This window comes from Bufo gargarizans, chromosome 3 (genome assembly GCF_014858855.1).
Source record: "Bufo gargarizans isolate SCDJY-AF-19 chromosome 3, ASM1485885v1, whole genome shotgun sequence".
Classification (NCBI taxonomy): domain Eukaryota; kingdom Metazoa; phylum Chordata; class Amphibia; order Anura; family Bufonidae; genus Bufo; species Bufo gargarizans.
In genome coordinates, this window is record NC_058082.1 from 373,281,894 (window position 1) to 373,297,096 (window position 15,203).

At 42.6% G+C, this 15,203-nt stretch overlaps 1 protein-coding gene across 4 annotated transcripts in view; it reads right to left on the reverse strand.

Moving 5' to 3' along the window:
• SYNRG (synergin gamma) overlaps positions 1 to 15,203 on the reverse strand; it is a 208,515-nt gene that overhangs the window by 29,128 nt on the left and 164,184 nt on the right. For all 4 annotated transcript variants that reach the window (XM_044288118.1, XM_044288119.1, XM_044288117.1 and 1 more), the window contains 4 exons: positions 14,564 to 14,721; positions 14,258 to 14,311; positions 12,331 to 12,427; positions 5,025 to 5,173 (listed from right to left, as the gene is read on the reverse strand). In XM_044288118.1, the coding sequence (XP_044144053.1) occupies positions 5,025 to 5,173; positions 12,331 to 12,427; positions 14,258 to 14,311; positions 14,564 to 14,721 (458 nt within the window). The remainder of the gene's footprint in view (positions 1 to 5,024; positions 5,174 to 12,330; positions 12,428 to 14,257; positions 14,312 to 14,563; positions 14,722 to 15,203) is intronic.

Genomic DNA, 15,203 nt, shown 5'->3' on the forward strand with positions numbered 1-15,203 from the left:
TGTGGCTCCGCCCACTTTTTAGAGTCCCTCAAAATGTGATAGAAATGTTCAGGTTGACCCCATGACTAAGTGACCCAAGTTTGGTAAGTTAAACCTTGAAGCTGAATGAGTGGCAAGAGTTTACAATTTTCCAATGAAAGTCTAGGGCAAAAAGTGGGGTCTTCGGGGGGCACGCCCCAGGGGCCCAGAGGGTGGGATCGGTTAACAAAGCACAAGCAACCCATTCAGGTATGTGCTGAACAAGTGTGCAAATTATACTCCTAAAACTGTGGGAGGAGCAGCATATAGAAAATGGCTACATTTTCATTGGCCATTGCTAGCACCTAGAGGCTTCGTCTACTCACCATTTCTGCCGCCCGCCCCTCTCCTCTAGATTGACAGCCTACTTCTCTCCATCTCGGCTGAATTCTCGTGCCTGCGCCAACTACTCATTTGCATATCAATAAAACTATGTTTTTTAATCTTAACCGCTCCAGACAAAGGTAATACATGAACATGGTTAGGTACAGCAGACACTAGCAGATCGCTAGTGTCAAACAGCTAAATAGGTGAAAATCTGGTGGTAGAAACCCTTTAAAGGGGTTGTCTGGGACTGAATAAAATTTGCAGGGCGGCTGTAGAGGGGTTACAAGAAAACGAAAGCTCACCTTTTCAAAGTCGGACTGGAAATGGTGATGTGTTATTTATAAGGAAGCTACAATAGTAATGGTCGGCACTCAATCTAAATGTTTGTGATGTGAGCTGGTAGGCAATTAACAATATTGTCACATAGGTAGATCCCCAAGATTGAAAATAATTCTATTGCAGTTGCTGGGGATCTTCTTATGTGATATATAAGCATGTGACCACTGTGAGCCAATCAATGGACTGAAGCAGTGATATGGCAAATTTGTATTTTTTTTTTTCTTGTAACCACTTTCCAGCCATACTACAAATTTTTATTCAGTCTTGGACAACCCCTTTCTTGTGGACTTAGGATATTCCAAACAGGACATGTTCACATGACATGCTAAAGGAATTAGGTGCAAATTCCTAACACTCCACTGCCAGTGCATGTGAATGCAATAGTTTATATCCTATTTACACGCTCACAAAAATATTGAATTGAAGCGTATGGCTGCAGAGAAGGATTTGGGTGCATTGTATTAAAAGAGGTATGGACTCAGAAGACAGGGACGCAATATTACCACTTTACAAAGCTTTGGTGTGATCTCATCTGGAATATATATCTGTAAAGAATAAATCAAGGCAACTGTACGTACTGTAGATATCTTGAAAACGTTTCACTCGTTTTTCCAACAAGCTTTCTCAATTGAGAATTGAGAAAGCTCGTTGGAAGAACGAGTGAAACGTTTTCAAGAAATCTACAGTACGTCCAGTTGCCTTGATTTATTATTTACAGATATATACCATGACCTGGATAAATGAGAACCTTCACAGTCATCTGGCATATGCAGTTCAGTTCTTGGCACCAGTCAAAAGAAAGAATGCCTTGGAGTTGGAAAAAGTACAAAGAAGAGCCACTAAGGCTACTTTCACACTCGCGTTTTGGACGGATACGTCATGGATCTGCAAAAACGGATCCATTACAATAATACAACCGCATGCATCCATCATGAATGGATCCGTTTGTATTATCTGTAACATATCCGAGAGGGATCAGTCATGAACTCCATTGAAAGTCAATGGGCGACGGATTCGTTTTCTATTGTACCAGATTGTGTCAGAGAGAACGGATCCATCCCCATTGACTTAGATTGTGTGCCAGGATGGATCCATTTGGCTCTGCATCATCAGGCGGATACCAAAACGTTGCAGGCAGCGTTTTGGTGTCCGCCTCCAGAGCAGAATGGAGACTGATCAGAGGCAAAACGGATGTATTCTGAGCGGACCCTTTTCCATTCAGAATGCATTAGGGCAAAACTGATCCATTTTTGACAATTTGTGAGAGCCCTGAAAGGATCTCCCAAAATGCGAGTAGCCTAAACTGATAAGGGGCATGGAGGGTCTATGGTATGAGGAAATATTAAAATAATTAAACCTATTATGGGGACATGACTAAATGACTAACCTATGAAAAACAAACAAAAATATATAGAATAAACCATAAAAAATATGCTGAAAAGCTCTTCCATGTAAAATTTCCTCAAAAGACAAGGGGATACTCTATCTGGAAGAAAATGTTCAGTCTCCAGAGGTGACTAGGCTTCTTCACGATAAGAGCTGTGACTGTGGATTAGTCTGCCTCAGGAGGTGGTCACAGCAGTAAGAGTGAGACTAGGCTTCTTCACCATAAGAGCCGTGACTAGGCTTCTTCACCATAAGAGCTGTGACTCTGTGGATTAGTCTGCTTCAGGAGGTGGTCACAGAAGTAAGAGTGTGACTAGGCTTCTTCACCATAAGAGCTGTGACCCTGTGGATTAGTCTGCCTCAGGAGGTGGTCACAGCATTAAGAGTGTGACTAGGCTTCTTCACCATAAGAGCTGTGACTGTGGATTAGTCTGCCTCAGGAGGTGGTCACAGAAATAGGAGTGTGACTAGGCTTCTTCACCATAAGAGCTGTGACCCTGTGGATTAGTCTGCCTCAGGAGGTGGTCACAGCATTAAGAGTGTGACTGTGGATTAGTCTGCCTCAGGAGGTGGTCACAGCAGTAAGAGTGTGACTAGGCTTTTTCACCATAAGAGCTGTGACTAGGCTTCTTCACTATAGGAGCTGTGACTGTGGACTAGTCTGCCTCAGGAAGTGGTCACAGCAGTAAGAGCGTGACTAGGCTTCTTCACCATAAGAGCTGTGACTGTGGATTAGTCTGCCTCAGGAGGTGGTCACAGCAGTAAGAGTGTGACTAGGCTTATTCACCATAAGAGCTGTGACTGTGGTGTAGTCTGCCCTTTAAGAGGTGGTCACAGCAGTAAGAGTGTGACTAGGCTTCTTCACCATAAGAGCTGTGACTGTGGATTAGTCTGCCTCAGGAGGTGGTCACAGCAGTAAGAGCGTGACTAGGCTTCTTCACCATAAGAGCTGTGACTGTGGATTAGTCTGCCTCAGGAGGTGGTCACAGCAGTAAGAGTGTGACTAGGCTTCTTCACCATAAGAGCTGTGACTGTGGATTAGTCTGCCTCAGGAGGTGGTCACAGCAGTAAGAGCGTGACTAGGCTTCTTCACCATAAGAGCTGTGACTGTGGATTAGTCTGCCTCAGGAGGTGGTCACAGCACTAAGAGTGTGACTAGGCTTCTTCACCATAAGAGCTGTGACTGTGGATTAGTCTGCCTCAGGAGGTGGTCACAGCAGTAAGAGCGTGACTAGGCTTCTTCACCATAAGAGCTGTGACAGTGGATTAGTCTGCCCTTTAGGAGGTTGTCACAGCAGTTAGAGCGTGACTAGGCTTCTTCACCATGAGAGCTGTGACTGTGGATTAGTCTGCCTCAGGAGGTGGTCACAGCAATAAGAGTGTGACTAGGCTTCTTCACCATAAGAGCTGTGACTGTGGATTAGTCTGCCTCAGGATGGGGTCACAGCAATAAGAGTGTGACTAGGCTTCTTCACCATAAGAGCTGTGACTGTGGATTAGTCTGCCTCAGGAGGTGGTCATAGAAATAAGAGTGTGACTAGGCTTCTTTACCATAAGAGCTGTGACCCTGTGGATTAGTCTGCCTCAGGAGGTGGTCACAGCAGTAAGAGTTGGAGGTTCGATAAGGGCGTAGGTAAATTCTTACAATCAAACGTGTATGTACGTGTATATATGCAGAATACTGGCTTCTCACTCCTCTTCTCTTAATTTGCATTGGAATGCATGTGGATTTTAAATTCACTACTGCCACAGATTAGCTGAAGTACAATGGGGTTATTTTGCAGATGGATTTTACACAGAGATAATTTTATTAAAAAAACACACAGCATATATGCCACTGGCTTAACCACCTGGGATACCAAGATGAAAAGATGTACGGCTCTTGTGTGAGTGCATAGTGTAAAACTCCCATAGACCTGTATTGCATGTAACTGTCATCAGTCATTCTAAGCTGAATGATTATTTACTGTAAGAGCAATGAGACTAGGAAACTATGGAGGTGGTGATATCGAAGAGAGACCTGGAGGTATTTCTGGAGTGCAATAATATTACAGGTTATAGTTATTAGATTTCTGGAGAGGTCATTGAGCCAGGAAGTTATTCTGATGGCCTAATTGGAGTTGGAAAGGAAATTTTTCCCCTAAAATGAGGAAAATTGGCTTCTACATCACGAAAATTATTTGCCTTCCTCTGAATCAACTTGCAGGATATCAGGCTGGAAGTATGTATTTTTTTAGCCTTATGTCATGCGACAACAGCAGATCACAAAATGTTCACACTATGGGGGAGATTAATCAAAACTGTTAAAACTGGCTAAGTTGCCCAGAGCAACCAATCAGATTCCATCTTTCATTATTCAGAGCTCCTTTGGGAAATGGAAGGTGGAATCTGATTAGTTGCTATGGGCAACTAAGCCAGTTCTACTTTACACCAGTTTGATAAATTTCCTGCTATATCTCTATACAAGCAAGGCAATCTTTAGACGTTAAAAGGATTTTACTACTGATGACCTAACCTCCGGAAAGGTCCTCAGTATCTAATTGGTGGGGGTCCGACACCCAGGACCCCTGACAATCAGCTGTTTGAGAGGGCATCGAAGTTCCTGTGAGCGCCGTGGTCTTCTCTGTGCTTATCAAGCACAGTAGTGTACATTGTATAGCGGCTTGCTTGGTATCGCAGATGTTCAGCCTTCACTTCAATGGGGCTGAGCGCGATACCAAACACAGCCAATATACAATTTACTTCGCTGTGCTTGGTTAAGCACAGGAGCGCCGGTGACTTCTCAAACAGCTGATCGGCAGGGTACCCCGGGGTCGGATGCCCACCAATCAGATACTGATGACCTATCCTGAGGATGGGTTATCAGTAGTAAAATACAGGAAAACCCCTTTAATGTGTGAGTTATGAAACTAGTTACATGCTGAAATGGCATACAAACCTACACAAAAACTTACCATGAGGGAGGCTAGAGACATGAATCCAATCAGGTTGTTCCAGAGCTTGTCAATATCTTTTAACAAGAACTGCAGTTTTTCACTGCACACTGCAGTAGATTTTATACCCAATTCGACTCGCTTGGTTACCCTGTACACCTCAATCACACCTGGATAAAGCAAAGCAACAATATGGGTAAAGCACTCGTTAGGCTGACAGATTTTTACAAGGACATGGTGCATAAAGAATGTATGTACATAGCCGAGATACCGGTACTCTATTAGCTGCCTGTGGATTTTCTGTCTTCCATCAGTTGGGGAGCTGACAGGCTCCTTATCTCTGCTCTCTGACATTTTAAACACTCATAGCTCAATCCTCATCTTACTGATAAGAATGTGGCTTAAATAAGTGTTTATGACCTCTCAGTAGTTTAGAGATAAGGCTACTTTCACACTAGCGTTCGGGTTTCCGTTCGTGAGCTCCGTTTGAAGGAGCTCACGAGCGGACCCGAACGCAGCCGTCCAGCCCTGATGCAGTCTGAATGGAGGCGGATCCGCTCAGACTGCATCAGTCTGGCGGCGTTCAGCCTCCGCTCCGCTCGCCTCCGCACGGACAGGCGGACAGCTGAACGCTGCTTGCAGCGTTCGGGTGTCCGCCTGGCCGTTCGGAGGCGTGCGGATCCGTGCGGATCCGTCCAGACTTTCAATGTAAGTCAATGGGGACGGATCCGTTTGAAGATGCCACAATGTGGCTCAATCTTCAAGCGGATCCGTCCCCCATTGACTTTACATTGAAAGTCTGAACGGATCCGCGCAGGCTACTTTCGCACTTGCGCACTTGCGAATTTTTTTAAAGTTATTAATGCAGACGGATCCGTACTGAACGGAGCCTCCGTCTGCATTAATATGAGCGGATCCGTTCAGAACGGATCCGCCCGAACGCTAGTGTGAAAGTAGCCTAAGAGTTATTAGATTACTGTTAGAAAAACTGTGAACTCTTTGTGACAGAATGGCTCAATATTTTTAATAAAGGCCAATTGAAAATATGATTTTTAGGCAAAAATGTGTAAAATGTAATCATAAAAAAATAAATAAAATAATTGCCTCCAAAGATGTACATAGCCTATAAGAACAAGAATGGAGAGTCTGCCTGTGCAGGGGAAATGCCTAGCTTCTTGCAGCTTCCCTTTGAAAAGGAAAATCAGCTGTTTGTTGGGGGTGCTAGAAATGGAATCGATAGCAGGCAGATTCTCAAAAAGGATTGGCTCTAATGGGGCAACCCCTTTATCACAAATCAAAATTATTACTATGTCAAAATCATCATTATACATAGCACAAATGACTGTAGAACATTTAAAGGGAAACCAAATACTTTCCCATGTGAATTATACCCTGTATAATAATGATGTCTGCCCAGTGGGGTGGGCAGTTTTTTTATTATTTTTTTTTTAATTCTGATAATATGGGCTAGGTTTGGGAGGAATTTTCTGAATAGTTCTCCTTTAAACACATACAATTTGGGATTCATTACAATTTTTAATTTGAGGGGGCAGAGCTTGCTAATGGCTGAGTAGTCAGCACGAGTCCCGGGCTTCCGAACATCTCCAACTCTCTCACAGCATACAGGACACAGCCGACAGCCTAATCCCCATGAAGGAACGAAGGAGGAGCCCCTCTTCCACACCTGCCCCTACAGAGCGCGATCCAGGAGCTATCTCCCTTTTTTTCACGCCAGTCAGCCTGCAGATATCGCGGAGGCTGACGTGCGCACAAAGATGTCGGCGGCAGCGTCCGGAGCACCACTCCACGCCCGTACCCAGCAGGCTCACGCCAAGAAACACGGGACACAGCCAAAAAGAGAGACGCGTTCCCCCGGATCGCCGGTCTCATATGCGGCATATGCATATGTCCAGGCACGTGGAGACCTCACCAGGATCCTCTTCCCAGCAAAGAGGATCCCCGGCAGGGACCCCCAGGTCAGTAAAATCTACAATATCAGACCCCCCAAATCCTGACTGGGACTGGAAGCTGCACCTCAAAGCTCTCCCTACAAAATCTGAAATTGATGCCCTATTCGTGAGGTTGGAAAACTCTCACAAACAAGACATGGAGGCCTTACACCAAGATATTAAACACATAGGGCAGAGGGTGGAGAAGATAGAAGGCCTACAGGAACAGATCCTCACAACTCTGGACTCACATCATCAAGTCCTAAATGACCATTCAGAACAAATACAGGACATTTTTTTCCACTAAGGAAGATATGGAAAATAGAAACCGGAGGAACAACCTCCGAATAAGAGGGCTACCTGAAAAAATACTACCACAGGACCTGGAAACCTAGGCACAGGACTTCTTCAGTAAAATATTGAAGAGAGCACGTGAGCAACCTATTGAAATTGACCGAATACATAGGGCCTTGGGCCCAAAGACGGGCTAACCATCCAACCCATGTGACATCATATGCAGAATCCATTTCTATAAAGACAAGGAAGCCATTCTTAAAGCTGCAAGAAACTCAGAGGCAATCCTTTTTGAAAATAAGGAACTCATTCTACCAGATCTTGCGAGACCCACCTTGATGCTACGCAAAGCACTGAAACCCCTTCTTGCCATTCTTAGGGACAATGACATAATCTACAGATGGGGATTCCCGCTTCAACTGTTCGCTAAGGAAGAAGGGAAAATGGCGGTTTTCAACTCCTTAGCGGACTTGCCAAGACTACTGAACACCTTTGAGCTTCCACCCTTGGAGCTCTCTGACTGGCCCAGAGCAAGACCAATCTATTCCATGCCATAACTCGACAAATGGCAGACATCACCTCCTAAGCAACGGAGATCTCGCAGATGACCGCAGACACCGGCAGATGGAGAACACAAATGACTTCATTTGTCATCTTCCTGGCTTTTTGTCTTCCTCTATTATGTTTACTTGTATACAGATATATATTTAAGGATGCCATGTTAAGTAGAATCTGCTCTTAAGGTATAAGACGTGTGTTATATTTGTCTTGAATCGTTTAGAGTTAGATGTTTTTCACTGTTGGAGACTAACTTGCAGGATAACAGGCCGAACTGGATGGACAAATGTCTTTTTTTCGGCCTTATATACTATGTTACTATGTATAAGTAGGGTTGCCTTTTGGCCCTTAGCTTCTCCGACCCTCAATTAGGGAACACAGCATATAGTGCTGACATTTAGGATAGCACTGAGTTGACCTAATCGGCTCTCCCTCTTTTTTTTTCCCACCTCTATTTTTTTCTTTCCCCTCTTTCTTTTTTCTCTTCTCCTCTCCTTCACCAACTCTATCCCTCCCCATGAAAGCTATGTTCTTGCCCTCTCCACTTGGTTTCTGTCTCTTCCCTCATGTGTCTCCCCTTCAGGTGATGTCACCGTGATGGTTGGGAGCCCTGTCTAGCAAAAACTATCGTCCAACAACTTACCTGCCATGATGACACCCCTTTCATTGCACTTATAATACTAAGGGTCTTAACAAACCAGAGAAACGTAGACAAATTCTACATTGCTTCCACAAGAAAAAAGTCATGCTGACCATGTTTCAAGAAACAAATTTTAAAACTGCTTCTATTCCCAAATGCGAGAGCAGATACTACCCGGTTTGGTTCCACAGCCCCAACCCAACCAAAAAAGCGGGAGGGGTATCCATTGCATTCCACAAGGACTTCCACCCCACAGTCTTGTCCTCAGACATCAGCCCTAGTGGCCGGTTTATATTTCTTAAGCTCTCAGTTGATAATTTCATTGTAACAATTACTAATGTCTATTCTCCCAACCAGGGACAAACGACCTTTGGATCCAAAGTCTTGAAAAGATTAGCCAGATTCCCAGACGGTTCCTCCATCATCCTAGGAGGAGACTTCAACATAATGGACACCTCCATAGACTACTCAACAGGTAGGTCCTCAATCACCCCGATGTATGGCCTATTGTCCAACTGTCCCACACGCCCGCTTTCATACACCTGGAGTTAAATGATAATCTCTTGAATGATCGTGTGTGTGCCTGACTTTCGAAAGTCCATAACAAATTTCATCAAAGACCACCAATCAGATACTTCTGCCCCGCCCATGAAATGGGAAGCTCTCAAATGCGTTCTCAGAGGATTGTTCCTGTCCCATGGAGCTAGACTTAAAAAGGAACGCTCAAATAAATTCTTCACACTTCTCAAAGACTTAGACCACAAGGAGATTATGAACAAGACATCCCCTTCTGACCAACTCGAGGCAGATATTTCCTCCCTACATTAACAAATACGCCAGATATTAGATCAAAAATCCTTGTGTATTTAAGACAAAGTCAAGTATGGCTTTTACGAATACTGACATAAAAGTGGCAAGTGGTTGGCGAGGGCACTCCATCCCGAGATTCCCCTAACACATGTGTCATCTATAAACACGACCTGAATAGGGGCCTAGTACACACTCCAGTGGAGATGACCTATGAGTTTCAGACCTACTATGCTAACCTATATGACTTGAAGGCTAAGGCAGAGGCGAAAAGTAGATCTGTCACGGAAGACGTGAGACATTATTTAAGTCAATATGGTCCTGCTCGCAATCCAGATGACTCCTCCTCTAGCATGCAAGAGAATTCTAATACCTCAGAACTCCTACCCATCATTAAAGATCCAAGAATGGGAAGAGTCCTGGCCCTAATGGTCTGACCCCCCCCCCCCCCCCACACACACACTTTTATAAAACATTTGGGGAAGAACTCACCCCAAAAATACTAAATGCATTCAATTCCACATCAGACTTTACAAGCTCACATCACAGTAATCCACAAACTGGGCAAAGATGCCTCTGTATGCGCTAGCTACCGACCTATTTCACTACTTAATGTAGATTTAAAGATATACGCCAAACTCCTTGCCTTGAGATTATATCCACACATTCCTTGCTTCATCCACAGGGAACAAGTGGGCTTTGTCCCGGGTAGAGAGGCCCGAAACAATACACTAAAATCCCTAGGTTTAATTGCTAGAGCGAGGATGCTTAAAACTCCTTTATGCTAACTCACAAGACACGTTAGCCCATATCGGTCTAGGAGATAAAGTGCTAAATAGGATCATGGCACTCTACTCATCGCCTTCAGCTAGCGTACGAGTCAACAGCACACTCTCTGATGCCTTTAACATACGAAAACGGGACACGGCAGGGATGCCCTCTCTCTCCATTCCATAAAAGGACTACAAATAGGCAAATCTGAACATAAACTAAACTATCAATGTTTTCTAATGACCTCCTCAAATACCTGACCACTCCCAGACAGGGACTACCCTCGGTCCTTAGAGAATTTGAGACCTTTGGCTGTCTTAGCAACTTCAAGGAAAATATCCAGAAATCAGAAATACTAAACATTACCCTCCCACAGCGAGAAGTCACACAACTTAAAGAAGCTTTTTCCTTCAAGTGGGCCTCACATTCCATTAAACACCTGGTAGTCCACGTGTCAGCAGACCCCTCTCAGTTATTCAAGCTTAACTACACACCCATGCTCAGGTCTATCGAGGCGAGACTTCTGAGATGGTCCTCTCTCCAGATCTTTTGGTTTGGCAAAATCAATACGCTTAAGATTGACATCCTACCAAGACTATTATATTTATTCCAGACTATACCGTGTCAGATCCCACAAGTAGTCTTTACCCGTCTCAGGTTGCTCGCCTCACAATTCATATGGGGAGGATCGAGAGCTAGACTAAGTTATAGCCTGTTAACATGATCAAAAGCTGCTGTTGGGGGGGGAGGGGGGGGCAGGTTTACCCAACTTCCCCTTATACTACAAGGCAGCAATCGCGAATTGTGTTCTTGATCTCCAAGATAATCGTCACTCGAAATTGTGGGTAGAGATAGAACATGAAAATAGCTCCACATTTGGGTACTTTTTTGCTTCCATTGAAGACTCAGACTCAACTACTTAATTCTCAAATCTCTCCACTTCTGCTCTTCTTGGCGAAAATTTGGGGTGGATTTGCATCCAAAAGGCCTCAAATCCCTTCCGAATCTTAGTCCACAGAATACGAGTTCAACTAAGCTCAGAGACCTATTTAACACCAATGGTCTGCACACACTCAGCGAACTGTCCCATCTTATACCACACACTCCTGGACGCTGGTTTCTTTATTTTCAATTACATAGCTTTATCAAGTCTCTGGCACCTGAAATGCAGCTATGTACCTCTTTAACAGATTTTGAGACTCTGTGTGTAGCGGATTCGGCCCCAGACCATGCAATTTCTCTCATTTATAACATGTTAGGCACCAGGAGATCTGGGCACGGGGACTCCGAGACACCACCACTAGAATATAAATGTATGCATGCATGGGAAGAAGAGATAGGGACCACTCTCTCAGCAGAACAGTGGAAAAATCCCTCCTATTTACACATAAATCATCAACATCAAGTAGATTACAAGAACTTAACTATAAGATATTAATGAGGTGGTATATGACTCCGGTAAAACTTCACCAATTTTATCCTCTTGTCTCTGACACCTGTTGGCGGTGCTCAAAAGGAGTTGTCACAATGCTTCATATATGGTGAGACTGCCCAGGAGTCGCTCCTTTGTAGCGGGAAGTTATCACCCTGTACAACTCTCTTTACCGGTCTACCATACATCTCTCACCTACAAATGCCCTGCTTTCTGTCTTCCTGAGTAGGACACAACAGGTTAAAAAAGACACTCTTAGATTCTTTATCATGGCAATGAGGCAAATAATACCCTGCAGGTGGAGGCCGACTGAGAGCCTTCAGAAATTGACCTGGGTAACTGCTCTTGATGTCTTAACCCGCATGGAGGAATTGGGTGCAGAGGATAGAGGCAGGGTGCCTGCCTTCATGAAAATGTGGGGACCATGGTTCCAGTTCCCCAATTCTTCTCAATTCTCGTTTTGGCTAATCAGTGGCACTACAGCATAACCCATTACTTAAAGACCATCGCTCGAGACTAGCTAGCTCTTCATCCTTCTCTTTCCTCCCTACTGTTTCAGTCACGTCTCTTCCCCCTTATTTGTCTCTGTCAAATCTACACTTATGATGTTCAAAATAGTCTATTAGATTGAAGAACATTGTAATTGGGAATTATCTCTCTTACGTATGCCTACATTGTTTTGCACTATACTTTGTACGGACTTTTCAGATTGTGTTAATGTGTATCCATACAATACCTTAGAAGTTCCTTGCTCTAGGGCAAATCAAGACACACAATCGTTTGTAATATTTTATAGTTATAACACATCAATAAAAAAAGAGATTGAACCATAAAATTGTAATTTGAAGTTCCTTTCAAATATCCATTGAATCTTACCTAACAGATATTCCATTCCATGAGCAGATTGGATAACTTCAGTACAAACAGAGGAACTGCTTATTCCATTGAGAGCATCATTGGCTTTCTTAACGACCTAAGAAATAAAAAATCATATGTAATTTTGCAAAATTTCTACAGTTTTCTTCTATAGATTTCACTTTCACTGTATCTTCAGACAATTGCTTCCCTCTACTCAGTGACTGGACTGGTAGCTTATCTTTGAACTGAAGCTGATAAGAATTTGGCTATAATGGGTTTTATGAGCAGTTAGGGAAGTACAGATAAAGGCTACCGATTGAGTCACTGTGAAGCAGAAAGCAACAGTCTGTCAATACACAAACTGAAAGCTGTAGAGGAAAACCTTAGAATATTTTTAAACCCTTAGTGACCACTAATACACCTTTTTACTGATGTAAACAAAAGTGTTTTTTTTTTTTTAGCTAAAAAGCTGGCTTTAATCAATCATTACATATATCCAAAATGGTGCATTAAAAAAAATAACTTGTCCTGCAAAAAATAAGACCTCATACCAGTATACTGATGGAAAAACAAAGTTATAGCTCTTGGAATGCGATTTTAAAGAAATGTGCGTTGTCACTAAGGGATTAATAAATATTTTTTTTAACCCAATATGAGTAGGATGCAAATCATGCAATGTTAAAAAATTACTCCAAAAATATGCCCAAAGCCTTTTATACTAAAGCACTTTATACTTCAACATGTTACTGCCCAAGATCAGAGACAGTTTTGAAATTATTAGGCTACAGTACAATAGTCTTTGCCCATACACCTTACTTCTTGATGTGAAAAACACATTATAGTACATTACTAGTATCCTCAAACAATACGGAAACATCTGCATGATAATTTTAAAAAATACACTGCAAGTACAATGAAAATATTAAATGGTGGTTTCACAAGCAAGTGGTTGCAACTTGTAATTTGAGATGATATACCGTCACTTGCTGATGGGACCATAAATCTGAGTGTACTTGTACACCATAGACTAAATAACTGCATTAATGTCAATCAGCTAGGCCAACATGGTCAGACAAGGGCATAATATTACAGCTTTCCAGAGCATTAGTGTTGTCTCAACAAGAGTCGGAAAAGGCACAACAAAAACCTGATTAGGACCCATTCACATCTAGTTTGTGAAGAAATCCTGACGTATAAGTTAAACTGAGGTTGTGAAAGATGCTTAACAGTGGCATCAGTCATCCACAGGTAATTAATATCATGGTAATTATCAGGTCATTATATCATGAGCTTTTCAATTATCTTTAATTTTGGATGAAGTATCTTATCAAGGTAGCTGTGGCAGCAGCCAGTCTTTGTTTTACAGATAAGCTCCCACCACAATTTCATTAGCATATTGGTTATATAGCCATTGATAGTCATTGATAGTCATTAAAGGGGTGGTCTCACTTCAGCAAATGGCATTTATCATGTAGAGAAAGTTAACTCAAGGCACTTACTAATGTATTGGGATTGAAAAATGAATAAGGAGACAATATGGACAATCACATTTTTCACTGCTTGGTTCCAGTTACGACCACCCTGTAATGCAGCAGCAGTGGCACTTGCACACAACAGGAAAAAGCTCTGGCCTTTCTGTGCTGGGGACCGTGGGAGTGGGCATATGTATGCATGGACAGCAGCTCCTCTCCCGGCCACCTCACATCTGCGCTGCATCGGTGGCTATAACCTCTGGTTACAAGCAGTGTATAATGTGATGAAAAAATTTATAAGGACAACAAAGGAGGCAATATGGACAATCACAATACATTGGTAAGTGCCTTGCATTAACTTAGTCTACATGACGAATGATATTTGCTGAAGTAAGATAACCTCTTTAAGGGAATTATGTTAGTGCATAAGGATATGAAGAAGCATTAAAGGCATAGAGAAACAACATACTTACTTGTAAGGCACTTTCTAAGCAACGTTGCCATTCATAAGCATATCTTTCACTCTCCTAATAAAATGATAGAATTATTAAATACACTAAGTATGCAGGATGTTTTCCGTGTTAAAATAATTCACTGTGTAAATGGTTTGTATAGGTTTATACAGAGTGTTGTTTATAATAAAAGGTACAAGGTACACAATCAAAGGAAATTCCAGAAGAGAAAAATATTAGTTTGAAAAATATGTAAGATCAGGAAACAGGAAGGAGCAAATACATTTTCACAAAACTGCACATAAATGTGAACAGTTTAGTCTTCACCTCCACTTCTCCTGTAAGATCTTTGTACTTGTCTCGGATTACAGGTAAAGTAGGTTTCTCAGTAACAGTGTGAGAGCGGTCTCTGAAAGGTTGCTCCACAACAGGTGGAATTCGATTTATTTCTTTGTCTCCAAGACTATGGCTCCTCTTATGAGATCCTGTATGGATATATGTCAGAAAAATTTATGCACAAGCTAATAACAGAAATATACTGCAGACTGCCTGGTTTAGGCCTAAAAGGCACCTAACAAAACTTCATATGTTACATGCCAAAACTAATATGATAACCATTAAATTTTTTATGCACACCAAACCACTTTTATTGCTAACATCCCATGAGTTAAGACTCATTCAAGCGACCGATGTTTAAGTCTGTAACTGATCCGCATTTTTTGTGGGTCAGATGTGGAGCCATTTATTTGGTATGTCCATTCAGCGGCACCCACAAAAAAGTTGTTCTATTATGGGCCGGATGCACTTGGCCGGTAACAGTGTTTTGCAGATCCATAAAAAGGTCTGCAAAAAGGCTGTGGCCGTGTGCAAGACCCCCTAGTAACATGCTACTTATTCGCTCTCATTATGCAAGGAAAAACAGAGGAATATCTCGATGCAGATTACCCTTATTGAATCGGGCTAATGC